This window comes from Elephas maximus, chromosome 16 (assembly GCF_024166365.1).
Source record: "Elephas maximus indicus isolate mEleMax1 chromosome 16, mEleMax1 primary haplotype, whole genome shotgun sequence".
Classification (NCBI taxonomy): Eukaryota; Metazoa; Chordata; class Mammalia; order Proboscidea; family Elephantidae; genus Elephas; species Elephas maximus.
The window spans coordinates 69729313-69756767 of NC_064834.1; the positions used below are offsets into that span (position 1 = coordinate 69729313).

The 27455-nt window shown below is 41.1% G+C and overlaps 1 protein-coding gene across 1 annotated transcript in view; it reads right to left on the reverse strand.

Annotated features, from left to right (window-relative positions):
* Nucleotides 1-12886, reverse strand: part of EIF3A (eukaryotic translation initiation factor 3 subunit A) — a 32124-nt gene extending 19238 nt beyond the window's left edge. Inside the window, exons 1-7 of the mRNA XM_049855124.1 lie at nucleotides 12682-12886; nucleotides 6845-7035; nucleotides 6539-6675; nucleotides 5984-6147; nucleotides 4211-4410; nucleotides 2530-2738; nucleotides 956-1127 (exon numbers count right to left, since the gene is read on the reverse strand). Of these exons, the coding sequence (XP_049711081.1) occupies nucleotides 956-1127; nucleotides 2530-2738; nucleotides 4211-4410; nucleotides 5984-6147; nucleotides 6539-6675; nucleotides 6845-7035; nucleotides 12682-12730 (1122 nt within the window). The 5' untranslated portion in view covers nucleotides 12731-12886. The remainder of the gene's footprint in view (nucleotides 1-955; nucleotides 1128-2529; nucleotides 2739-4210; nucleotides 4411-5983; nucleotides 6148-6538; nucleotides 6676-6844; nucleotides 7036-12681) is intronic.
* Between the last annotated feature and the right edge of the window lie 14569 nt (nucleotides 12887-27455).

Genomic DNA, 27455 nt, shown 5'->3' on the forward strand with positions numbered 1-27455 from the left:
TCTGACTTTTACCAGAATGTCTACAGGTGTTATCTCAGAGTCCATGCTCCCATTACTTAAAAGGGAGCTCTCCTTCCTATTCTCTCTCTGGCATTTCTTTAGTTGCTCTATTCACCAGTTAGGGACTGTTAATGCTCAAATTTCATTAAGCCAAGTTGGCTTTCCTTAGGACTTTTCTCCTGCACTTGTCCCTTTTCTCTTGTTCCAATGTAATTTGCTGGAGGTGATTATTGCAATAAGCACTAAGTCAGGTTATTGTGAACCAGAATCCCTAGAATGTAAACTCTCCAGGAGTTTGTTAAAATACAAACTCCACTTCAGTATAACTTGCCTATGAACACTCGATACGATTTCCGCTGAGTGAAAGATCCCATCAATATGGAACACTGTAAAAATATACGTATCTAAGGCTCCACATTCTTCAACTGATTCGGCAGGTCTGGTGGGTGAAATCTGGAAATGTGCCTTTTAAAAAGTACACTCCACACACAATTATACTGCAAAGCCCTGATTAAGAAAATTAAAGTATAAAAGAGAAAAAACTTGGAAGTATTCTAGTTGTCCAGGGCCAGGCCTACACCTACCTGGCCTTCTTTCTGCACCTCATCACCCATCACCTCCCACATATTTCACCTAGATTAGCTTTGGCACAGCCCCCTGAGCAATGAACCTTCTTGTCTACCATTCCTCCTCTTCCTGGGTAGTCTATACTTCCTTTAGCCCAAGTCTCCACTGCATCATCAAAGCCCCCGGCAACTTAACCCCAACCTACCTAACAGAGGAATGGTCTTAGGTGAACCCAGTACTAGTTTACACCAGTGCTTCCCAAACCTGCCTATGCACCTCTGAATCCCCTGGCTATGAATCAGAATTCCTAGTATCAAATCATGAATTATTGAACCTGACCATAACGTCTTCTGTCCAAAGTTATAAAAATGCTCAAACTGATACCAACCATATCATTAATAAGGCCAATTCGTGTTGGTGGAGCTTGAAGACCCAGAAGTGTTGCAAGGCGACGCTGTTTTTCAACTATAATGCCATCCATATCCAGAAGGCGAGCAATATCCGTACGCTCAGGAGTAATAGGGATGGAGAGGGTGGCCAAGAGAACTCTAGTAGACATTCTGTGGAGAAGAAAGTTACATTGTTAAATTCGTAAACGCCACCTGATTGGCAGAAAAGCAGTTCTCTTTAATCATCTGGTAAGAGATGCCAGTGACAGAGTACATATATCACCATGGTGAACTACATCTGTAAATATTACACCATCACAGCATGAGACCAATTAGAAAGGAAGCAGACCTTGCTAAAATGAATACTTGGAAAACCACCCACTTACTACTATAAATGTTTTCTTCTAACTCTGGAATAAGACTGCGCTTAAATGGGAGTAAAGACACATTTGTATACTCCATACTTTCCTACAAAAGGGAAAACAAGTATTTAAAGCAGTTCAAAAAGCCAAGGGAGCAATATCGCAAGGGTTTCAGTGAACATAATTATGGGAGCGGGGGGCATAAGGTAACTTTTAGCTTCCTTGAGACACAAGAATAAAGGTGAAATTCAGAGCACTGGAAGACACCAAGTACGTGGCTTCTGGAGCCCAGGAGTCAGGAATTGGAATCGCAGCCTCACCATGTCCAAGACTGTGTGACCTTAGTCAAGATATACATAAGGCTGTCGTCAATAAATTAAATAACGTACACAGAGCTAAAAAACCTAATGCTCCTTATTATAATACTCTCTGAAGGCAGAGCGTATCAGTACCTTAGAAACCAAATAGACGAAAATCACGTAAGGGACGGTGAAGGACGTAACTTCAAGGAAAATATACTAGCAGAACTCATTTAGCTGGTTTTGCGGATTGGTGTAAAGCTGTTTAAGAAGTTGCGTTAAGTACAACTGAAGTATACAAAAACACATACGACTGACCCAAAATTGGCTATGTTTAAAAAAAAAAAAAAAGTCTTTAGGTTGTTAAGATGATTACAGATCCTTCTTCTATCTTACTTACATACACACACACACACACATTCATCTCCCAAATGCTCCAGAGTTAATACTGTATACAGAAAAAGTGATTGGATGAGAGTAAATATCTTCTCAACTGTCTAGTTTGGTCTAAAAACAGACTCTAAATATCTGGATGGGGACAGGAAGCTTACACCATAACACTGTCTTTCCTAAATTTCAATTAATTTTCTCAATTGGTCTTTTTGTGGTATTAATTATTGGACAAAAGACAGCTACTGAAAACAAGAATGTGCCAAAAAAATAATACCCTGTGGAAACATGTTTGGCTGTCACAACTAGAGGGCTACTTAATACTGGCATCTAGTATGAAGGAAGGGATGCTGTGAAACAGCCTACAACACACGGGATAGCCCCCTCAATACAGAATGATCCAACTCAAAATGCCCAGAGGCTGAGTTCCAGAAACCCTGACCTAGAACATACTACCACACCATTTAGCGGAAAATCTATCGGTTTGGTAAGTTTAGCCCTATCCAACTGTAACATTCTTACCTCTGCATCTCTTCCTGTGTAAGATTCTTTCTCATTTCTCTAGACAGGTGATAAAGACGATGGAGTGTGGATGCATGAAAAAGAGCATTTCCAGATTTCCAAAACACAGTTGAGACTTTGTTATAGTAATTTGCCATCAACTGAGGTTTAGGTGGCTTTTTAGACAAGGAGAATAGCCCATGAATATCTTCCACAGCTTTGAATGCTTCCTAAAATTAGTATAAATTACAGTCATTGCCTTTTAAATGAACAAACGAACAAAAAATCTAATTCAAATCTTTGTACGAAACAGTTAAGAAAATGAAAAGTAGAAAATAAAAATGCCTTCGTGCGTGGTTCTTTTTAATCCATTTTATAGATTACTTCACAAAACTGCCATTATTCCAAAAACACTAAATCCTCAAACTCTAGTTTTTTTAGGGAGTACTGTGAAGTAGATAAACTTGTTTTAAAAAAGTGCATGCTATCATACCACTTGGGAAAATATACGTAAGAATAAATCTGGATGGATGTAGAAGAGAATTTATACTGGTTATTTCTGAGTGATGAGAGAGTAGATGAAAATTTTCTTCTTTTCACACATCCATTTTTTTCTATAATGAGCATGTTTACTTGTCTTCTACAGAAGGTTTTTTTCCTCTTTTAGTTCATCAGGTAGTATTTTAAGATGGGTGTCCCTACACAAAAGGAAAATATCATGGGGAGAGAATGGAAAATATCAAATCCTGTTTTCACTTGGCTGAAGAATATCAATTTTTAGTTCCTCCTCTGTAACTTTAATTAGACTTTTTGTGTCAAATACATATGAGCTTCAAGTTATATGGCTACTAAATCATGTCAAAGTCTTTGTGAGATTCTGAAGGAAAAAAGCAAGTAGAACTCCCATGTATGACAGTCACCATGCATATATACTAACTCAAAGCAATGCTGAGAGGTCTAGGAGATTACCTAGTGCAGCACTTCTCAAACTAACTGTAGTTAAGGTAAGTTTTGTTTTTGTCTTTAATTTCCAACATGTAGCCAACCAGTACTTTCAATAAAACACCAAAATATGGAAGAAAAAAAAAAAAAAAAAAGACGAGCTCAAATTTTTTATTAAACAGACATAAAATTACTAGGAAATTTTTCTAAGTGTTTATTCACATCTGTAGGTATTTCATCATGGACCAGTAACAGCTCCCAGAGTAGCGCCAGTCCACGCACGACACTGACAGTGGTACTAGCAACACTGGCAATGTAAATGCACTGCTTTATACAGAAAGAAACTGGGTCCAAAAGAGGTTACATTATTTGGCCTACAACTCACAGCAGGGAACTAGAGCCAAAATATTCTGAGATTCCCTGACCGGAACTCTTCCTACTCCCATCAAAGCAAAAACAAACAAAACCTGTTGCCGTCAATTCCGACTCATAGGGACCCTATAGGACAGAGTAGAACTACCCGACAGGGTTTCCAAGGAGCCACTGGTGGATTCAAACTGCCAACCTTTTTGGTTAGCAGCTACAGCTCTTAACCAACACACCACCAGGGTTCCTACTCCCATCAAGCAACCCTAAATTCCTAACTTATCTATTGGTACTAATTAATAGATACCAAGATGAAGATGCTCATTAAGGAAAAATAAAAAAAAGTAATACAGATTCTATTACTAGAAAGAGAAGCTAACAGTTGACAACATACCTGCCACAGTTCCATGCTGATGGCACTGTCCAACTGAACAAGCCTGGTTTCCAAATGCATGGACTGGCTTTCTGGATTATTAAGGTTGATTGCCGTGCTCTGGTTATGGTGGCGCTGAATCTGTGACAAGTGCATTCTCAAGTTGTCACACAGCTTACGGAACTCAGCCTTACGGGTGTACTGGAGGCAGAATTTGAAAGCTGTAAGCGTAATTGTAAAACACATTAGGTCCTTTCCACCATCAACTTAAAATATCTAAAAGATTTTATACATTAAGATCAGTTATTTTACCAAGACCAAACTCATCACCAGTCCTTAGAAGTGCTTAGAGCCACTCGCTTCATGTTCACTATCTTTTTGACTGAACCCTAGCAAAATAAAGGAGGACGTAAGCAGTCATCAGTGCTGGCCTAGGACTAAAACACGGTTCTTTGAAAATGAACAAATAGGAAACCACCACAATTTTGGTTTAGGAAAGACTCATCTTACGAGGACCCAACATTTCAAATCCTAAAACTGCAAAAAATTCTAGTCTTAAATACAATGACATGTTTTGTACTAATTAAAACTGCGTAACACAAACTGAGAACTTGTGGTAACCTGATTTCAACTGTGTACATGGATGTGTATATGAACTACTTGCTCTGTCATTAAAATTCACTGCTAACGCTGTGAAATGCATAATGCTAGTTTCTCCTTTGTTCTTCTCCTTAAAAAAAGAGGTATTTCTATTTCAACAGGCTTAAAACAAAGGGATGCAGTTTAAGTCAATCTATCAATAGTTATCAAAAAGCCCAAGCTTAGTTGCATTAAGTGAAAAATTCACATATACTAGCCATGTAAGCAAAACTGAACACAGGCTCTGATATTCCTAGTAAAATATTTTTAGTCACAAAAAGTCATTTAAAACTTGAATGAACTAATGTCAGCGAGACTGGCCACACGAGCTTGTGCTAAGGCCAAAGCAGAAAAAAAGCAGAGAGCTACTCTGTTTCAAACAGTTGCCTAGTCACACACAGTTTAGGAGCTACACTGACAACAGGAAACAGTATCAAGTGACAGCAAAGGAAAGAGAGAGACAAAGTTAGAAAAACAGACTTCCAATGCCATCCTTCATAGATTCCAAGTATTGAACACAGTATCATAACTGGATGTTCACGATGATGATCCTGAGTCATGAAGAAGGCTTAGGTTTATATTCCGTAATACTATTTAAAACAGGAAAAATATGCACTTTCCACAGAAGGTTCTAAGTCTAGAGCTTAAAGAGACCTTGGAAACAGACAGTGCACACACAGTAAGCAGCCTGCCAAGGATACGCAGTGGAGGTAAAAGCAGAACTTCAGTTTACCAGAGAGAAATCAGAAGGTTGAGTTTTACTTTTTCAGTAGCCTGGAAAATTCTCAAGAATTTTAAAAGACCCTTCAAACACTACTGGAGTAAATTTTATACAGAACTACCTTAACTAATAAGATAATTTCTTATTTAGTAATTTATAATGATGTAATATTTATACATACTTATATTAACATTTTAATAAAATGCTTATCTATTTATAAATGCAAATAAGTGATTAAGAAATTATTTTACTAGTTAAGAAAATTGTTTACTAGTTAAACTAAAATAAATCTTTCAATAGGGGTAAAAACTAGTTCATTTTTGAAGTACTACAGAGAAAAGGTTTTACTCAACTTTAATAAGTGTTCTTCTGCAAAGTCTATTTCTAAATCACCTTTTCAACTCAGTTTACTCAGAGTTCATGCTGTCGTTTACCTTGCTGGGCGATATCGTGGTAGAGACGCTCCACTCTGGAATTGTTTCGAAGAAGATCCAGACACTGCCTGTATGATTCCCACAGGAATTTAACCCATGGAGTTAAAAGTAATCTGTCAGTACGGTCCTGAGTGTCTTCACCACTTACGGCACTTAGAAGAACACTATAAAGACAGAAAAAACATTGAAAACCATTTTTAGGCATTATTTCCTACTTTACTATCTGATCAAAAAACCAAAGTCAACAATGATGACCATAAACTAGTACAAATTCTTCCTACACCTCTGTGCATACTGTAAAGTTGTCACTTACCATCCAAATACTTGAACTTCCCCAATGGGCATCACAAATGTTTACATTAACATTTACAAATTAACATTTTACAAATGTTGAACAGTCCTTGTATGACTTTCTTGGCTACTATACATTTCAAACTTCAAAGATAAGCAATCCTTCTGATAAACAGCTACTTCAAATAAGGATGACAGAGACACATACAATGAAAAACACTGGATTAACCATCAAAATAATTATGAGAGGTCTATCCCAGATACCTCTCAGGAGTTTGAATATTATCCAGATCTTCTATATCTAAGACCATCTGCTGGGATTCTTCCTTTGCAGCTTCAGTTTTTTCTTCTGCCAATTTCAAATATGCCCTAACGACATCCTCCAGAGATTTGATGTTTACCTAAATAAAAAAATAAAATAAATACATAAAAATTTAAAGCATTTTCCAACCAATGATAAAATGCTTAAGAAGCAGACTCTATTACTCATAAAATTCTGAAAGGTAAACTCCTCCAAAAATTATTTAAAACACTTATTAAAAATATAAAACTCCATTTTCCTCTTCTTACCTGTTGACAAATATTCTTATATTGGTATAATCCTTCCTTTGCCAGGTGGCTCTTGCGAAGATCGACGCAAAGCTCCAAGTATTTCAACATAATTGGCTCGTGTATCTTTTGCCATGTTCGATGTTTCTTACTTTTCATAACATCATAAAGAACATCCAAAGCAGGTTGTTTTTTGCCAACTTCGAGAAACTCTGAAAAGGTAATTCAAGGGAATTAAAATTGGTTACACAATACACAAAAGTCCGAACTTTCCTTTTTTTAACTATTTCAATTTCTAAGCTCATTACCACCTTATTTTTAGATCACACTTATTGTTTACTTCTAAAGTTATGCCATAGTGATCCAAGGAGAAAGCTGGTAGTGTTTGAAATATGGTCTACAGGTTAAACTGGATTCCACCCAATTCCACTCATCAACCTTATGCAGTGATTTAAAAATCCCAGAAATTGAAGTCACAAGAGAAAATTCCCCCCTCTAAATAGTCTTACTGATTTGGCTAACGAAATTTTTACTAGCTCTTGGCTGTATCTTGAGTCAAAAAAGCATACAGATTGCCTTTGCTCTGCTGTCAAAGATCAGCTGGCCATACTGGTGTGGGACTACTTCTGGGCTCTCTATACTAATCCACTGATCTAATTGTCAACTCTTTCACCAATACCATGCTGTCTTGATTACCTGTAGACTTATGTCTTGAAACCAGGTAGTTTGAGCCTTCCAATTTTGTTGTTGTTCTCCACAGTCTTGTGTTGCCTATTCTAGGTCCTTTCCCTTTCCACATAACTTTAGAATCAGTTTGTCCCTATCTACAAAATACCTTACTGCAACTCTGACTGGGATTGCACTGAATCTAAAGATAAATAACCCAAAGGTATCTTAAAATACTGAGTCTTCCAATTCATGGACAGGAGAACTTCTTACCCTGATCTAATCACGAGAAAAATAAGACAAATTCCAATCGAGGGACATTCTACAAAATACCTGACCAGCACTCCTCAGAACTGTGAAGGTCAGCAAAAACAAGCAAAGTCTGAGAAACTGTAACAACCACGAGGAAACTAAGGAGACATGACTATATCATGTTGCATATTCTGGATTGGACTCTGGAAAAGAATAAGGACATTAGGAGAAACTGAAAAAAGTATGGACTTTAGTTAATAATTAGAATACAGAGCAAAGAAACACTGTTCTCTTGAATTTACTCTTCCCCAAGCATGAAGGCATTCTCTCTGAGGCAATGTTTCAAAATCCAGTTCTAAGCTTTTGGTTTACATGTAGTGCTTGTTTCAAAATTCAGTCAGGAGACTATCAAGGTTAAAAATTTCCTTTTCTCACTTCTCACTTTATTCTTTTTTACAAACATTTTACAGGCTATATATATACTTTTTAAAAATACCTTTTTTTTTAAAGCTAAAAGTTATTTAACCTAAGTCATCCACTTAAATCCAACTTGAAATGACTGTCAAAATTTCACACAAAAATCTTTCTATTACACATATGAAAAATAAACTGCGGGAACTACAATCCTAGTTTATATTATAAAAATGTTTTAAAACACTATATCTCCATTTTTAAAAGTCATTGTTTATTTTCTTCCTAAGAAGAAAAACAATCTTGGACAAAGACTACTTTTACTTTACGAGTTAACCTAATAATGTATCTACCTAATAACTATCACCTAACTGCTAAGCAAAAACATCCCTTATTTGGGGGCTTTACTCCATCTACAGATTTAGTAATTCTCTTTCTAAAATTTCTTATTTCAACTGTCACATCTTCCAGGAATGTTGCTTCCCAACATTCCTTTCTCGAAACCACATGCAGTATTTCAAGCAATGTGCAACAGGATAAATCACAAACAACATACTGAATATTTGGTATCATCACTTAATACTCTAGGTCACCCCTCATAGTATCAAATCATATCCTTCACATGAAAATGAAAATCAGACTCTTTTCAGTACTGCAAGTTAATAATCTCATAATTCTGCCATTATAGGAGAAATACTGTAGTCCACCTTCGATTGAATCTATCTCACTACAAAGAAAAAAATCCTACTATACAAACCAAAAATGTAATACAACTAGATACTTTGTTGAAATAATAAACGTTTCCTGTTTTAAGGTGGAGCCTTGGTGGCACAGTGGTTAAGCGTTTAGCTGTTAACCAAAAGGTCTGCAGTTGGAATCCATCAGCCACTCCCTGGGAACCTTATGGGGTAGTTTTACTCCGTCCTATAGGGTCACCATGAGTCAGAATCAACTCAATGACAACTTTTTTGTTTGTTTCTTTTACAGTGCATCCTTCCTATTTTCTTCGAGTGCCCACAAGGCTATTTCCTACAACCCTACATATTTTAGGTGTTTTTCTCAGTTATTTAACAAAAACAATCTTTATTAGCCAAAATTTTGGAAGTAAAGGCTTTTTATTGAATTCATCTTTTACATCGAGAAAATCACAACAGCGACACTAAAAAGACACATCATATTCAACTCCCAATCCCACATTAAGGGTTTAAATCTTGTACTACTACATATTGTCAACATGCTTGCAAGACGAGACAGGCACAAACCGAGTTCAAGCTGAGCAGGTCCTAGCAGGGAATGATGCCAAGTACAAAACTGTCTAAAAATAATTCACTTTCCCAATCTCTTATTTTCAAAAGTGACAGAAGTGTGGTTTCTCAATGTCATTCTACAAAATAAAATGTCTTTTTGGAGGGTAGAGATAAAGTGTTTTTCACTACCTAAACAACCAATCAAAATTTACGATTCCAAATACCATACTTTCAAACGTTGAAAGAACAGGTTCAAAAAAGTTAAACCAAACATGTTAAAAAAAAATTTTTAAGATAAAGCCCCCTCAATAAAAAAAAAATTTTTTTTAATGGAAATTTGGATATCAGGCAAGGGTATCTTTTTAAAAAGAATATGCAATGGGAATATATTGTTCAAATATGAGCAATACATATGAAAATGGTAAATAAATTCAGTAATTCAGCTCACTGAAAATCTGCCTAAAAACTAATCACAATAATCCATGATTTGAGTCTTCTGTCTTTATCCTAATTGACATATAAGGAGATTAAATTGGTCAGAATTATCTAATTAGAAGGAAAGAAAAGTTTTTGAGGCCAGAAAAAAACTATCATACATACACTAAAGACCCTATTCCAATATTTTTAGGAAACACTGATTTCCAGATTGATAGTCTTCAAACAAAAAAATTTAAATCTGGAATTACAGTTTATTAGTTTTTTTTTACTGGGACTGTGGGCATTCTGATTTACCTTTCAGATACAATAACTGAAACTATGTATCCATAAGAAAAAAAGTATAGGTAAGCCAGCCATTCTCATCTATTAGTTTACGAATAGTGCAACAGACAAAGTAAATAAGCTATAACATTACTCTATTTGTGGCTTTATAACAACTTTATCATTTTTTAAATCACTGGTTGTAGGGTACAAACTAAAAGGTTTTTATAGGGTCAGGAGCAGCTCTTCAGCAATACTAAGGATATAATCTAGAAAAGGAGCTTTCTTCATTTTATTGTGGAGTATGAGTTTGCTGTAACTGCTGAGCCAAATTCTCCTCTTCCTGAATGATTACTGTAACTTTTTAATGAAATATTGCTTTGATATACAGACTTAAACAGGCTTTAAGGACTATTCTACTTAAGTTTGTATTTTATTAAGATAGTGCAATAATTTGGGCCTAAATGCTTGGAGTTACAAATGTTATAGATTTAAAAAAAAAAATTTCATAAAATTATTTCCACTGAATGAAATGTACTTTTATAAGCCCATTTTAAAGTTTTATAAGCAGTGCCTTATGATTTCTTCACCCACAATGTGCTCACCTTGAGACTTTGAAAAGGAAACCCTCATTCACAAGATCAAAGGGACAGGAGTTACCACTTGGAAGGTAAAAAAAAAAAAAAGAATCTCTTCCACAGAAATCTCCTTCCCGCAGCTTAAAAAAGCTGCGGAAAGGAGTCAATACAGATTTTAAAAAACAAAAGCTACACAAATATCCTTTTCTCATCTTGCCTACTTTAATTCTGGACACTCTCCCCAACTTGCTGTACAAGTCCTTTTCAAAAGCAGTCAATAGAACAAGATTTTACATAAATTATATAGCTCTCCTAACTTAAAAGTTACTAAAATATTAAATTCATAAGATTCAAAGAGGAGGAATAATGCAGATGTCCTGAACACACCAAATGTGTCATATTTAAGCCATTAAGATTACAGTGCTTCAATCTATCAGCCTGTGGAGAACACCTGCTGGTAAAGCACACAAAAAAAGTACTGTAAAACAAATCTACAACAGCAACGTCGAGCAGTAATTTCATCTAAGTAATTCTGTATGCCATACAAATTTTTTATGTCCTTCTGAATTTCAAAACACCAAAAAAAAAAAAATTCAAGCTTTGCTACAATTTTGTAGTGCTAAGTTTTAACTTAAATCTACTTTACCTCCTATAAATTGACATCTTTAAACTCCATGCCTGTTCTAACGATTAGGCCGCTGGTTAAAACGACCACTAGTCAGATTCAAATTGTAGTTTTTTTTTTTTTAAACAAATATTTTATTTTATAGTCTGTGGGATTAGCCTATTAACAAACAAGCATGTGACCGACACAAATCTGTCTTGACAGATTATCTATCAGTAGGTATCAGTGTTACCTATTAACTGAAACTGACCTTTTTACCTGATGCATTTCCAAACAAACTCATGAAACTGTAAGAAACACGGAATAGCCATGGACACGATCGGAAGCTTGTCTGGGTGGAGAAAAGTGGAAATAAACCCTACGGACGCCCGAACGCCTAAAAATTAATTAACCCTACACAGGAACTTTCTTAAAAGAGCAGAGACGTGCATAAATACATATGCACCCCCATAATGGCAACGTAAATGCTTCCTGACTAGATGGAGACTTGAACTCCGGAAAAGAAAATTAATTTCGGGACACACACAAGTTTTCCCGCAAGCGGCCGCGGCTAAATTACACGTATGAAAACAGAACTCGCCAGGCAGCAGAGCTTTGGAGAAAAAGGGACTGGTCTGGACGTCAAGAGACCTTGGTTTTCTTCTCCTGGCTCAACAACTAAGTCCTGGAGCTTCCTTGGGCCAACCATCCTCTCTCCCTAGGCCTCAGGACGCAGTCTGTAAGCGAGGACGTGAACCCTTTAACAGTACTGACTCTGTTCCAACTTCCTGCGATTCCGAAGTTTGGGACTGGCCCTAATCTTCACCTGGAAGCTAGAACCAGGTTAAGTAGGTCAGACGCCCCGAGTCGGGAAGAAAGTGGCCGGGGGAAGCTAAGTGGACCGCGCCCCAGCGCAGTCCGCCGCGGGGTCTGGGAGCAGCCGAGTCTGAGGGAGGGCCGGAGGTGGCACCGCCAGGCCCCCGGCGCCGGCGGGAGGTGGAGCCGGGGCTCTCGCGTGCATTGTCCCCGGGAGGGAGCCATGTTTCCTCCGGCCCGGCACTCCCAGATGGCGGCCGGGGGCGCGGGCTGAGGCGCACGGAGCCCGCCGCAGGCGACGCGGGGAAGGAAGTCGAGCCCGAGTGGGGCCCGTCTCCGGGAGCGCGGTGTCCGCGGAGCAGCCGGAGGGGGCGCCGAAGGGCCCCGGAGCGACGGTTCCCGGCTCCGCGCCTCCCACCCCCGGTCGGTTGGCTCGAGAAGAGGACACCCTGCCCGGGCGCGGCGGTGTCGGTGGCGGGCAGGCCGCGTCGGCCTCGTCTCCGGCCGCAGCCCGGGCGGAGCAGCGGGAAGCAGGCCCGGTTCTTCGACCTCCGAGGCCTCGGGCCGCCCCAATTCCCTACTCACCGTTAGCGCGTTTGAGGGCATTTTCCGGCCTCTGGAAGTAGGCCGGCATCTTGGCGGCAGGCTCAGCTCACCCGGCCTCAGCGAACTCCGTAGCGGCCCGGGGCCGGGAGCGGAGACGAAGGGGAACCAGCGCAGGGCTCCACGCGCCTCGCCAGCAGTCGCCCGCGCCCAGCCGGCCAGAGACGGAAAGGAAGAAGCCACGTGACCCCGAAGCGGCGCCGCCGCGGTCGCCCAGGCCCCGGATGTAGGGGCGGGCCTCGGTGCGCGCGCCGCACCTCCCCGCGCGCAGGCGCGCTGGCGTCACGCGCGTCCGCTGACGTGGCTGTGGCCGCGTCCTCCGCGCGCGCTGGGAGTCGAGGCCGGCGGGCTCCGGCGCTACCTCCGGACTTCGCAGAGTGGCGTTAGGCACCTGCTTCAGGTCCCTTCCCTCTCCTTGAGCGAGAATCGGGGTGGGAAAGGTGAAATTTGGGTCAGAGTTTCTGCCTGGCGAAAAGGCAGGCGTCTGCACAGATTGATTTTTAACGTCATTTCTGCAGTCATACAAAGTTAAAATAAATAAGGCTCCCTGCGGCCAGGGAATGGGTTCTCTTAGCTCAATGAAATGCTAAATTTAATTCGTTTAACCGGGATGTATTGAGCTACTGACCCCTGGGAAGTGATACGGCCCTGCCCCGTGAGGAACAAGCACGGGGAAGGGAGGACGCAATAAGTAAGCAAATAAGCAAGATTATTTCATATCTTGGTAGAATAAAAAAGTCGGAGTCACCTCGATTTGAGGTGAGACCTGAAGGATGGGAAGGGTCTATGGACAGAGCGATCTGGCAGAGAGCAAAAGCCTTGGAACAGAACAAATTTGCATAATGTCTGCAAATACAGGGGAGGGTGGTCGCTATTACCGAGCGCACGTCACAAACGAATGTAAGAAAGCGAGTGTTAGTGAAAAAAATCCATTTATAACAGGCTCTCTGCTACAGTCTTTTACTATTGATTAACACTTTTAGTGTTCCAAAATTAATTAGCGTACCTAGAATTTGAGAGACGTTTAAATAGAATCTAATTTCTCAAGCCGTTGGTATGAAATTGAGCTGAGTTCAGAAGGCAAATTCAGAAAGCAGCAGTGGAATAAATTAATATAAACTTATTACACATTTTGTAAGCTGGGATATGTGAACTAATGAGGGGGTACTACCTTAATGAGGAAACCACAGTACATACACGAAAAACATTTCCCCCACAATCCTTCTGCCTCAGCTAAGAGGTCTTTTAATTTATGACCATAAAGAAAACTGGAAAATCCAGACATGGACAAAAAAATTAATTTAAAAAAAAGTTATTTTAAAATTAACTTCAGAGAGTTCTTCCTCTTATGGAATGCTTAAACTACTCTATGTAGCTGAGCTTACTCCCAAAAAAATGTGACCCACCAAGGGTTGATACAAAACGAACAAGTACTAAGCTACAGGAACAGTTTTATGGCGCAAGATCAAGAGACTCATTTGTGAATGTAATAATTAAGTCAAAATTAAAGAGATAAACATAAGAGCAAATCTTCCTTTAAAGCACTGTAGATAGAAAATTATTTAGTAGTCAATAAAGAGATGCAAAAGAATTAAATAAAAGGAAACCTGTCTAAATGTCAGAAAAAGAAAAAGCTTTCCAAGATTCTTACCTTTCCATTATCGTCTCTCAAAGAAAATGGCAAAATGAACTTGTTAATTATTACTCATTGTTTGGTAGACCTACAACAAGCCAAACACTAGAAAAACAGGAGGTAAAATGAAATCCAGCATCTTTACATCGCTGATCCTTTTCCCTGTAAAATTATTTAAAGTATGTGAAGCATTTGGTAATAAAATAGCTATGTTAAGTGCATTAAATAGACTTATTTAGAATCTAGCACCATATTTTTGAAAGAGTAAAGGTATAATGTCAACTTTCAGGATGAATTTGCCTATTAAATTCGATTGCAGGTACTCAGTACCAGTACAGGCATAACGTTAAATCCAATTGCCGTTGAGTCAAACCTGTTTGTGGTGACCCCATCTGTGTCAGACTAGAACTGAGCTCATATGGCTTTCAATGGCTGATTTTGGAAGTAGACTGCTAGGCTTTTCTTCCAAGGCACCTCTGAGTGGACTCTAACCTCCAACATTTCAGTTAGCAGTGTCCCACCATTAACGATTTTCACCACCCAGGGACTCTTGGGTTAAATGCAGGGGATAAAGAAATGTATGATACCTGCTTTCAAGATGTTAATGGTGGCTGGGGTGGATAAAGGACACAATGAGAGACAATATAGGGTCTAATCTGAGCTAGGTTGTTGTTGTTAGTTGCCATGGAGTCAATTCTGATTCATGGCGACCCCATGTGTGCAGAGTAGAACTGCTCCATAGGATTTTCAAAGTTGCGATCTTTCAAAAGTATATCACCAGACATGTTTTTTGAGGCACCTCCAGGTGGATTTGAACAGCCAACCTTTTGGCTAGTAGTTGAGCACCTAACCATTTACACCACACAGGGACACATAACCTGGGCCAGGGATGAAGCATAATTACTTGTCGTTGATTAATGCTTGCTTAGTAGAAAACAGGTAATCTGAATATGATAAAATCCAAACCAAACCCACTGCCATCAAGTCAATTCCAGCTCATACCAACCCCATGGGGTTTCCAAGGTTATAAATCTTTATGAAAGCAGACTGCCGCATTTTTCTCCTGTGGACCAACTGGTAGGTTCAAACTGCCGACCTTTCGGTGAGCAGCGAGCGCTTTAACCACTGTGCCCCCCAGGGCTCCTTAGCAAGTGGTAGGTAAAAGGAAGCAATCGGGATGATGAAGGTTTTTTTCTAATTAAGCTACTTTTATACTATATATGACTGGATAAGTTATCTAATAAAATATTTTGGGTTTTTTTTTTTTCCAGTTTGAGTGGAGTGAGGGAGATTCACACACACACACAAAAGAGCTGTTAAGGACACACGAGAGGCATTGCATTATACGTATTTGTAACATAATATCTTACAGCTTGAAAACAAGTATCACTTTTAAGAAAAAACAGAAACAAGTGTTGGCCAGTCTGTGGAGAAATTGGAACCCTCATCCATTGCTGGTAGATTTGTAAAATGATGTAGTCACTGTGGAAAGCAGTTTGGTGGTTCTTTAAAAAGTTAACCATTGAATTACCATAAGACCCAGCAATTCCACTCCTAGGCATATACCCAAAAGAACTGAAAGCAGGAATGCAAACGCATACTTATACACAAGAGCCAAAAGGTAGAAACAACCTAAATGTCCATCAACAAATGAGTGGATAAACAAAATGTGGTACATACATACAATAGAATATTATTCAACCATAAAGAAAAATGAAGCCCTGACACATGCTACTACATGGTCAAAATAAGTCAGTCACAAAACAACAAATATTGTATGATCCCACTTACATGAAATATCTAGAATTTGGCAAATGTAGAGACCAAAGTTCATTAGTGGTTACCATATGCGGGGAGAGGGAAGGGGGAAGTCATTGCTTGGGAGACACTGAGTTTCTCTTAAGGGTGAGGGAAAAAGTTGGAAACAGCATACTGATGGTTGTACAACGTGATGAACGTAATTAATGTCGTTGAATTGTATGTGTAAAAAAGGTTGAAATGACAAAGATTTTGTTTTATATATTTTTACCACACAAAGTATCACTTTTTACAATGTACGAAGTGCTTTCACATTCATCGGGTTATTTACAAGAACGCTGTGATGAAGGTATATATGTACCTTCAGAGAGACAGGCTAAGGTCCACAGTTACCAGCTGCATATGATGTCCCAGGTCCAGAGACTGGTACAGGGCTTACAGCACTGAACAGGGCAGGCTTAGTTCCTGCCTTCATGGACTTTGCAGTCCAAAGGTAAGACAGACCTCAAACAGGTGGTTCATGAGAACAGAGACACCACTGCCATCCAGGCTCCCATCATCCCTTGTCCCAACTCAAACAGCCCCCTAACTGTCCTCACTGCCTCTACCCTGGTCTTCCTGCAATTCTTTCTCCATGTCAAAGCTTTCAGGTTTCTTTGTATAAGCCTTCCTCCAGGATTCTTCCCTGCCCCCCAAATTATTCTGTCTTAGCACTGGTCAGATTCCCCTGCACTTATGTGCAGACTGTAAGCTCAAAGAGGAAAAGGGCCACGTTTGTGTTGCTCACCCCAATGCCTGGCAGACGGGAGGCTCTCCAAAAATGCTGGAGGGATGAATGAATCCCCATATAAAGATTTATTCAAGCCCTGTATAAAGGTTTATAGGGGAAGCAGTGAGTTTCTTTTACGGTGATGGGAAATTTGATATTGATTAAGGCTAATGGTTGCACGACATGATTAATGCAATTGTCACTAAGTTACACACCTGAAAAATGTGGAATTGGCAAATGTTGTTGTAAAAATTGCGTGGCATCAGACCTTGTCACCTAACCTCAGGAGGGGGAAGGAGAATCATGGTCAACATCAGCCCAAAGCTGATTCCTATGAGATAGAGGTCAGACATACCTTCGCTCTCCAACCTTTTTACCAATTCTGATGCCAACCATCCTGTCCTGTGTGGCTGCCATCTCGTGTTATAGCTCTCTTTGTCTCCCAGGTCTAGGAGGGTCTCAGCACAGGGACGCTGGGTCCAAAAGACACATCCTGCTCTTGGCTCTTCTTCTTGATGGTATTGAGGTCCCCCTTTAACCTCTTGGATCTGATTCTGTGCTCCTTAGTCATCTAGTGCTGCTATAACAGAAATACTACAAGTGGATAGCTTTAACAAAGAGAAGTTTATTCTTTCAGAGCCCAGTAGGCTAGAAGTCCGAATTCAGGGTGCTGGCTCCAGCAGAAGTTTTTCTCTGTCATCTCTGGAGGAAGTTCCTTGTCATCAGTCTTCCCTTGGTCTGGGAGCATCTCAGTGCAGGAACCTCAGGTCCAAAAGATGCACTCTGCTCCCGGCACTGCTTTCTTGGTGGAATGAGGTCCCCCTGTCTCTCTGTTTGCTTCTCTCTTTTATATCTAAAAAGAGATTGGCTTAAGATACTATCTAAGATAGTCTTGTAGATCTTGTCAATGTAACCATCACTAATCCAACTCATTACATCATAGTGGTAGGATTTACAACATATAGGAAAATCTCATCAAATGACAAAATGGTAGACAACCACATAATACTGGGAATCATGGCCTAACCAAGTTGGCATATATTTTGGGGGGACACAATTCAATCCATGACAACTCCCTTTAAGCCTGGTGGGATGGCAAAACTAAGCAATCTCCTACAGGGGTTCCATGTGCCTTGTCTGCATGGTCCCACCTCCACAAGGGTTCCATGTACCTTATTTGCATTAGCAAAACTGTCCAATCCCCTTGGTGGCCACAAGCACCTTATTTGCATTGTAGCACCCAATGAATTTTGTGGAGTTATAAGACCATAGCTAGAAGGGCCATGCTGAAGCAATTCACTGCACCACAGTTGTGTTTAGTATATTTTTACAACAATAAAAAAAGATTTATATAAGACAGCTTCCCACTTTATCTGTGGGGAGTGAAGAAAGTTTGAAATTCAATCTGTGTCATCTTTAATTCAGAAGGCATCGACCAATCCATGCAGAGCTCCCAATATACTTAAGTACCACCACACAGACATTAAAGAAGAAACAATAATATTCTTCACCCAAAGCTCCTCGTTGTGCTGCTTCTGAGCTTTCAGCTGTACCTGAACTTTTGTGGTTTTCTCAGGTAAGTGTTCAAAGATATCACGCTTTCTTATACTTAAATATTCCTCCCTTCCTCCTCATCTCACTCCCCTTTCCCTAAAAAAAAAAAAACTCCTGCTAATTCTTCAAGCCTCAGGTCAAAGGCTTACTTCTCTGCAAAGCCTTACCTGACAGCGAGGGGCCGACTTGCCCACCCTTTGACTGTGCTCTTTGTTGATGTAACCGTTAACTCCCTCACCTGGCCCATCCCTGAGCACTTTACTAAACTGCAGCCCTCTCAGGGGGAGGCTGTGTTCCACCACATCCCTCAAGCCACTGGAGCCTGGAGGCGAGATCAGCAACCAACTTGCTTTTCACACTAGCTACTTTCAGGTCATTTTCCCTCCCTTCTCCCTTAAAATTCTAACTTTGAAACTCACACCATCAGACTAGACCACCTACTATTCCCCCATATTGCAGTCCCTATAAGGACCTACTGATCCGCAGGTGTTGCCCCCTCATTCCTTGTCTCTGGCCCTGGCTCCCTGACATGCTCTCTAACACTCCTGTCATAATTATTGGTGAGGTCTGTACCATGCTCCTCCCAATATCTTGGTCTCCTCACCCTCATGATCATGTTCCCCACCTTTCCTCAGCCACTTACTCACACACACACGGGGATACCCTGGAGTCCAGATCAGGTGCAGGCCAACTTTTCCCTGTAACATTTCAGATGGTGAATGTGTCGGGCTCTGCAGGCCGAGAGGTGATGTCTTCAACTCTCTGAGGAACATTCTCATTGAAGGATAATAGTCTTTTTATATGTTATGTTTTTAAATGTAAAGACCATTCTTAGCTCAAGGACTGTACAGAAACAGGCAGCAGGCCAAGTTTGGCCTACAGTAAGGTAGTTGTTGATCCCTGCCCTGGATCTTCCAAAATCTCAATTTTAAACATCGTACTTTCCAGCCACCACCTGTCTTTAACTCTATCCCACCCCAACTCCAGCAACCCTTCTAATGAAAAAGGACTTGCAGTCCATTGACCAATTCTACTACCTTTTCACTCCTCCTCATCCCTATACCCCTGTCTTAGTTATCTAGTGCTGCTATAACAGAAATGCCACAAGTGGATGACTTTAACAAGGAAAAATTTATTCTCTCACAGTCTAGAAGGCTAGAAGTCCAAATTCAGGGTGTCAGCTCCAGGGGAAGGCTTTCTCTCTGTCAGCTCTGGGACAAGGTCCTTGTCATCAATCTTCCCTTGGTCTAGGAGCTTCTCCAAGTAGGAACCCCGGGTCCAAGAGACAGGCTTTGCTCCTGGCACTGACTTCTTGGTGGTATTAGGTCCCCCTGTCTCTCTGCTCATGTTTCTCTTTTATATTTCAAAAGAGATTGGCTTAAGACACAATCTAATCTTGTCCATGAGTCCTGCCTCATTAACATAACTGCCACTAATCCCATCTCATTAACATCATAGAGATAGGATTTACAACACAAAGGAAAATCACATCAGATGACAAAATAGTGAACAATCACGCAATACTGGGAATCATGGCCTAGCCAAATTGATACACATATTTTATGGAGACACAATTCAATCCATGACACCCCTCCACCCCCAAAGTCCTCTATTTCCTTCTTACCCAGCTTAGAGTCTATCATTTAGTCCTTTTCTTGCTCATCTCTGCTTTTATTCTACTCACCTGGCAAAACCCCAACCTTCCATGTTGCCTGTAGCCTAACATCGCTTGAGAAAAATGCACAGCTCCATGTTGACTGGTCTCAACTTAGATTCATGATCACAAACCTCAGAAAGCATCCTGTTGCTGCTCAGCCACCCAACCACACTTCTCTAGGCCACTTTCCCACTCTCCCAGATGATTATCCCATACTTTTTCCTCTCTCCCCAAGCCTCTACTAACACCTCCTTTTTCTGCTTTTACTCTCTGCTGATGCCCTCATTTTCTATAACCTGGCAGCAACACTAGGCAATTAGATATGAACTTCCACTCTTTGCCCTCTACCCACGCACCTGTATCTGTACTCCATCCTCTGCTTTCCTCCTGTTACTCTGCAGTCTGTGCTCCCAGCTAACCAAAAAACTAAACGCATTGCTGTCAATTCAGTTCTAACTCATAGCAACCCTAAAGGAAGAGTAGAACTGCCCTGTGGGGTTTCCAAGGAGTGGCTGGTGGATTCTAAGCCACTGCACCACAGGCCTCTGCTCCTAGCTAAAGCCACCCCTGTCTACCAATGCGCTAAATTCCATCCCCTCGTACACACGTGGGGGAATGACTTATCCTCCTGGAAATACTTTCTTCACTTGGCTTCCAAGGTCACACTATCTTGATTTTCGTCCTACCTCTCTGATTCCTCCTTTTCAGACTCAGCTGGTGTCTCCTCATCTCTCTGTCCACTAAGGTTGAAATGAACCAGGGTATAGACCTTGGGCTTCTCTTCTCTAACTACACTTGTCTCTTGGTGCTAGCTCATGGCTTTAGAAATCATGTCTATGTTTATGATTTCCAAAGTTGCACCTCTAGCTCCTGACCTTCCACCGAAAACAGCTAGTCTCACATTCAGATGCCTACTTGACACACCTATTAAATGTTTACTGCACTACATAAACCCAACCTGCCCAAAGCCAGACTCTGGGTCTCCTCCTCCTCCAACCTGCTCCTCCTGTCTTCTTCCCCTAATAGTGGAAGAATTAGTTGAAACTCCACTCTTCCTGTTGTTCAGGTCATAAATATCGGAGACCTTGACTCCTCTTTTTCTGTCATGTCCCCACATCCAATCAATTCATCAACAAATCCTTTACCACCTCCACAACTACCACCGTGGTCCACCATCACTTCTCATCTGGTGTATATAACCTGCTAACTTGTCTTCCTTTTTGTATCTTGGCTTCCTTCTCTTTACTCTCCACCCAACAATCAGGGGGATCCTTTTACAACAAAAGTGAGCTCATATCATTCCACTGCTCAAAACTCTCCTGTGGCTCACCAACTCACTCAGAGAGAGTCAAAGTCCTTGCAATGTCCCCTCCCTCTAACCCGTCCCTGGTAACCACTAATAAACTCTGGTTTCTATGCACTTGCCAGAAACCCTGGTGGCATAGTGGTTAAGGACTACAGCTGCTAACAAAAGGGCCGGCGGTTCGAATCCACCAGGCGCTCCTTAGAAACTCTATAGGACAGTTCTACTCTGTCCTATAGGGTCACTATGAGTTGGAATTAACTCGACAGCAATGAGGTTTTTTTTTTGGTTATGCACTTGCCTATTCTCGATATTTCACATAAATGAAATAATACACCATTTGTCCTTTTGTGACTGATTTAGTTCACTTACCATGTTTTCAAGGTTTCTCCATGTTGTAGCATGTATCAGGACTTCATTTCTCTTTATGGCTGAGTAATATTCCATTGTATGTATAAACATTTTGTTTTATCCATTCACCTGCTGATGGACACTTGGATTGTTTCCACCTTTGGGCTATATCGAATACTGTTGCAGTGAACATTGGTTACAAGTATCTGTTTGCATTTCTACTTTCAATTATTTTGGGTAGGAGTGGAATTGCTGGATTATGAATTTTAAAATCTGTTCTAATTTATACTTTTTAAATAAAAATCACTGGAAAACAAAACAAAAAAAGTTCTTACAATGACTTGCAAGGCCCCACACAATCCCTCCACCCCACCGCCACCAACGTCACCTCCTCAATGCGGTCTTCCTCACCTCTTTAAAGTAAGGTTTGCCTCCCTTCCTCCTTGCTTCCTAGCTCCCCTCCCTTCTTTATCTTCCTCCATGGCATTTATCACCATCTGCCCCTCATATGTTTATGAGTTTACTTCCTTGTTGTCTACCCCTCTAGAATATAATAAGCTTGATGAGGGCAAGGATCTCCATCTATTTTGCTCACTGCTGTATCTGGCACCTGCAACAGTGCCTGGCACATAGTAAGTCCTCAATAAATATTTGTTAAATAAATGACTAAATTAATTAATTAAAGCAAGTCTCCTATTGTAACTGCCCATCTGCATCTTGGTCTCTTCTACGACACTGGAAGTCCCTTGAAGGTAGTGATCGGGACAATTCATCTTTGTGTCATTGTCCTGTGGACAGTGCCTGGCACAATGTCAACACCCAGAAAGTGTTTATTCAATGTATGTTTCAGAGAACGTTGGTGATTCCAAGTGTGTGATAACAAACAAGATCCAAAACCTGACAGGCTTGCGTGCTTCACCATGAAAGTGTCCAAGTGGGGTTGGAAATCTTGGCAACCTGCATTCTGCCTATGACAGGCAGCTCTCAGTAGACCTTTGGGTTCTGCACATTTAAAGCAGGAAAATCAGAATGCAGAATAAGTTGAGTGTGTTTTTAGCAGGAACATGTCCTGGCAGCATTTATTGCTTATTGAAAGAAATGCCTCTCTGACCCTGCCATCTTTACCTGCTTATATTACCCATCAAACTCCAAGAGAAGGCTGAGGGGAAGAAGAGAAGCAAATTTGTGGCAAATGGCATGCACACACACGCCGCTGTTGGCATGCCATGGAGCCCAACTCCTGCGTGGGGACGTAGGAGACTGTGCCCAAAGCTACAGGGCCAAGAAAGCAGACTGAGTAAGACACTGTGCATAGAGGTTTTGGGTGTGGTTTGAAAACAAGCTTCCCTGTTAAATGTGTTAAACATGATTAGAAGGAAACCTGGAACCCCAGGGTGTAGGCTTTCTTTTTGGGGGTGTCGATATTAGATAACCTTCACATGTACCTTTTCATTGTATTACCTTCTCATGGAGCAGCTTTAATGTCACCTCCCCAGAGAGCCCTTTCCTACCACTTAATCTTTAGACCACCCTACTTTAGTTCTCTGTAGGAGCCCTGGTGGCACAGTGGTTAAGAGCTACAGCTGCTAACCAAAAGGTCAGCAGTTCAAATCCACCAGCTGCTCCTTGGAAACCCCATGGGGCAGTTCTCCTCTGGCACAGAGTTGGAATCAACTTGACATCAATGGGTTTTTTTTTTTTTAACAGGTAGAGTACTCATCACTGATAGTTTTCTTTTTTCCTTAGTTGCTATCTGTCCCACCCAACTAAATGGTTAGTTTAAGAGGCCAATTCTTTCAGTTCCCCCCTATATCTCCAACTTCTGGAACTATGCCTGGCACAGAGCAGGCACTCCATAAACATGATACATGAATCAATAAGTCAAGGAATGAAGGCTATGGTAGGCAAAATTCTGAGATGTTCCCCAAGATTCTTACCTCCTGGTGTACATACCCTGTGACTGTGAATATGATGAGCTGTCACTCCGTGGTCAGGTTACACTATACGGCACAGCTAAAGGGGAGATTATCCAGGGGGACCTGACCTAATCACACAGGCCCTTTAGATCTGCGTGTAGAGGTCATAAAGGAAGTAAGAAGGTCAAAGCATGTGAGGGGTCCACATGGTAAGGAACTGCGAGCTGCCTCTAGGAAATTGGAGGGGCCCCCCCAGCCAACAGCCAGCAAGGAAATGGGCCCTTGGTCCTACAATCACAAGACACTGAATTCTGCCAACCACCTGAATGAGTGGATTCTTCTCCAGAGCCTACAGGAAGGAATGCAGCCTGGCCAGCCCCTAGATTTCAGCCTAGCAAGACCCTGAGCAGAGAACCCAGCCACACAGTGCCCAGATTAATGATCTACAGAGCAGTGCGCTAATAAACGGGTGTTGTTTTAAGCCATTAAGTTTTGGGATAATTTGTTCCTCGGCAATAGGAGACTAATCCAGAGACCTTTATAATTTTTTCCATATTAGCTCTTAGGGAAATGAGTGATACACTAGTGAAGTCTAAAAATTTAAAGCAACCAAGGGAGGAAAAAAGCAAGACTGTTTAAGGTTTAACTATACAAATGTAGACCACTCAGGCAAAAACCACACATGCGACTCTGAATCTAAGTTGTAGTCACATCCGTCTTTTTAGGACTAAGGTGTGCATTTCATTTCTTAGGGAAATAGGATTATAAATAGGTCTGATATCATTCTCCTCCCCCGCGTGCCTGTCAGTTTGTCGTACTGTGGGGGCTTGTGTGCGGCTGTGTTGCTGGAAGCTATGCCACCGGAATTCAAACACCAGCAGGGTCACCCATGGTGGACAGGTTTCAGCTGAGCTTCCAGACTAAGACAGACTAGGAAGAAGGACCTGGCGGTCTACTTCTAAAAAGAATTAGCCAGTGAAAACTTTATGAACAGCAGTGAAACATTGTCTGACATAGCGGCTGAAGATGAGCCCCTCAGATTGGAAGGCACTCAAAAGACACAGTGGCTGCAACAATGTGCTCAAGCATAAAAATTGTGAGGATGATGCAGGACTGGGCAGTGTTTCGTTCTGCCTTACATAGGGTTGCTACGAGTTGAAATCAACTCCACAGCACCTAACAAGTATGCCAGATTTGGACTCAGATGTAGCTTCAACTCCAGCTTTGCCATGTACTGTCCGTATAACCTTGGGCAAGTAACTCCATCTCTCTGAGCCTCAGTTTTATCATAGGTAAAATAGCCATGATAAGGTTGGGGTTTAAATAAGATAATATACTTAGAGCTCTTAGCATAATCTCTGATACATAATAAACTCTCTAGAAATCCATTTTCACAAGTAAGCATATTGTTGCTGTTGTTAGGGGCTGTCAGGTCAATTTCAACTCAATGACCCCTTGTGACAGGGTAGAACTCCCCATAGAGTTTCCTAGGCTGCAATCTTTATGGGAAGGCTTGGTGATGCAGTGGTTACCACCCAGCTGGTAATTGAAAGATCAGCTGTTTGAATCCACCAGCTGCTCCATAGGAGAAAGATGTGGCAGTCTGCTTCCATAAATATTAACAGCTTTGGAAACTCTATGAGGCCATTCTAGGAACCGTCTTGACAGCAATAGGTTTGGCTTTTGGAATTTTAGGAAAACAGATCTCTGGTCTTTTCTCCTGCAGAGTTGCTGGGTGGGTTTGAACCACCAGCCTTTTGGTTAGCAGCCAATCACTTAACCATTTGTGCCATCAGGGCACCTATATGCACATAAAAAAAAAAAATGGGACAAAATAATGACTGCATGAATATTCTTAGCTTCTTTTTGCCCCCTCGAGTGCTGAAATATTCTGATAATGACTTTCCCTTTGCCTCCCCCATTTTCTCCACCTCCTTTATTTGGTATATGGGGTAATTAGTTGGGATCATGGCTGGAGAAGTTCAGTGGAAGATTCAAGTAGGACAGGGCTGAGATAAGAGAAAGGGAGAATAGAAGTATAAAGATATGCAGATGGGAAGGAAAAGAAAAGAGGAGAGAAGATGATGGCAACAGGAAGAGTTATTGGTAAGGAGGACAGAGAGATTGCAGGGCCCATACTGGCTGAATGAGAGAGAAAGTTTAAAAAAATATAGGGGCAGTCCATACTCATATAAATAAATGAGGTAGAATAGGCATCTCCCATGCAGAAGAATTCCAAATAATTATGTTGGAATAAGTTATGGAGCATATTTCCCTGCTCTGTAAGCATGGGCTGGGCGTAGTAACTTCCTTCCAAAGTGTATAGTATGGAAAGGGGGGAAAGAGCAACTTTACAGTGGAGAAACCTGACAAACACCACCTCATCCAGGTGATCAAGGTTAATGCATGATGTCCCCTTGATGTGATATAATGAAAAGGGCACTTTTCCTCTGTGGTTATCCTCTCAAAAACCTATAACTCAGTCTAATCATGAAAAAAGCATCAGGCAAATCCCAATTGACGGACAGTCTACAAAATACCTGACAAGTCCTCTTCAAACCTGTCGAGGTCATCAAAAACAAGGAAAGTCTGCGAAACTGTCATAGTGAAGAGGAGCCTCAGGTGACATGACAACTAAATGTCATGTGGGTGGGATCCTGGAACAGAAAAAAGGACAAAAGGAAAACTGAAGAAATCTGAATAAAGCATAAAAAAAAAAAATTGCTGTCGAGTCAATTCTGACTCACAGCAACCCTATAGAACAGAGTAGAACTGCCCTATAGGGTTCCCAAGGAGCAGCTGGTAGATATGAACAGCTGACCTTTTGGTTAGGAACCTTAGCTGGCAGTAGCTCTTAACCACTGTGCCACCAGGGCTCAGAATAAAGTATGGACTTTGTATCAGTTTTGGTTAATTAATTGTAATAAATGAGCCACGCTAATGTAAGATGTTAACAAAGGAGAACCTGGATGTGGGGTGTATGAGAACTCTCTGTACTTTCTTTGCAACTATTCTGTAAATCTACAACTACTCTAAACTAAACTGTTTATTCTATGGGTGGAGGGAGATTTTGAGACATCATTGTAGGTAATGAATTTTATCTCTTTAATGTTCTTTGAAAACTGCAAGAGAGGATCAGAATTATTTTTAATTACATTTTTTTTTTCTTGCTGAACTGTTGCAACGCAGCTGCAAGGTTGGGCATCATGGGGCCTGGAATCTACTCAGGTTCCGATACCAGCACCCTGAAACTCAGGAGAATGCAAAAAGAGCAACCTCCTCTTGGGAACATGCTAGCAGCCTCGCTTGTCCTGGGAGCCAGTTAACTGTCAGGGCAGCTGACTGAAGTGCCTTCCAGAAGCAACCTTCTGAGCCCCAGGCTGAGCCTGGAATCCCTCAAAAGAGCTCTGGCCCTATTGGTTCTCTTGGCTGACATCAACCTCATCTCTGATTAAATCCAACCATGGAGAAAAAGATGAAAAAGAAGACGCACATTTGGCTCACAGCGACCCGGGAATTAGAACATCGGCGGAAGATGATGGGGTCCATTGTCCATGTGCCCAGATTGGGCATTTTCCAAGTCTGCATCAGTGCCAACAGCCTCTAACTCCTTTCATGGGGAGTAAGGAACAAGCAGGCTGTGCAGAAAGGATCTACACAGAGGATCTAAGACTGCTGTTCTCAGAAAAGCCTGCTACGAGGATGTCCCTTGGTGGTGTCTGGGAACTTGGACTTCGGGAGTGTTCCCACTATTCCGGAAGTGATAAGAGTGGCTCACTGAACCTAAATTGTTTGTACCAGCAATGTGGTTTATG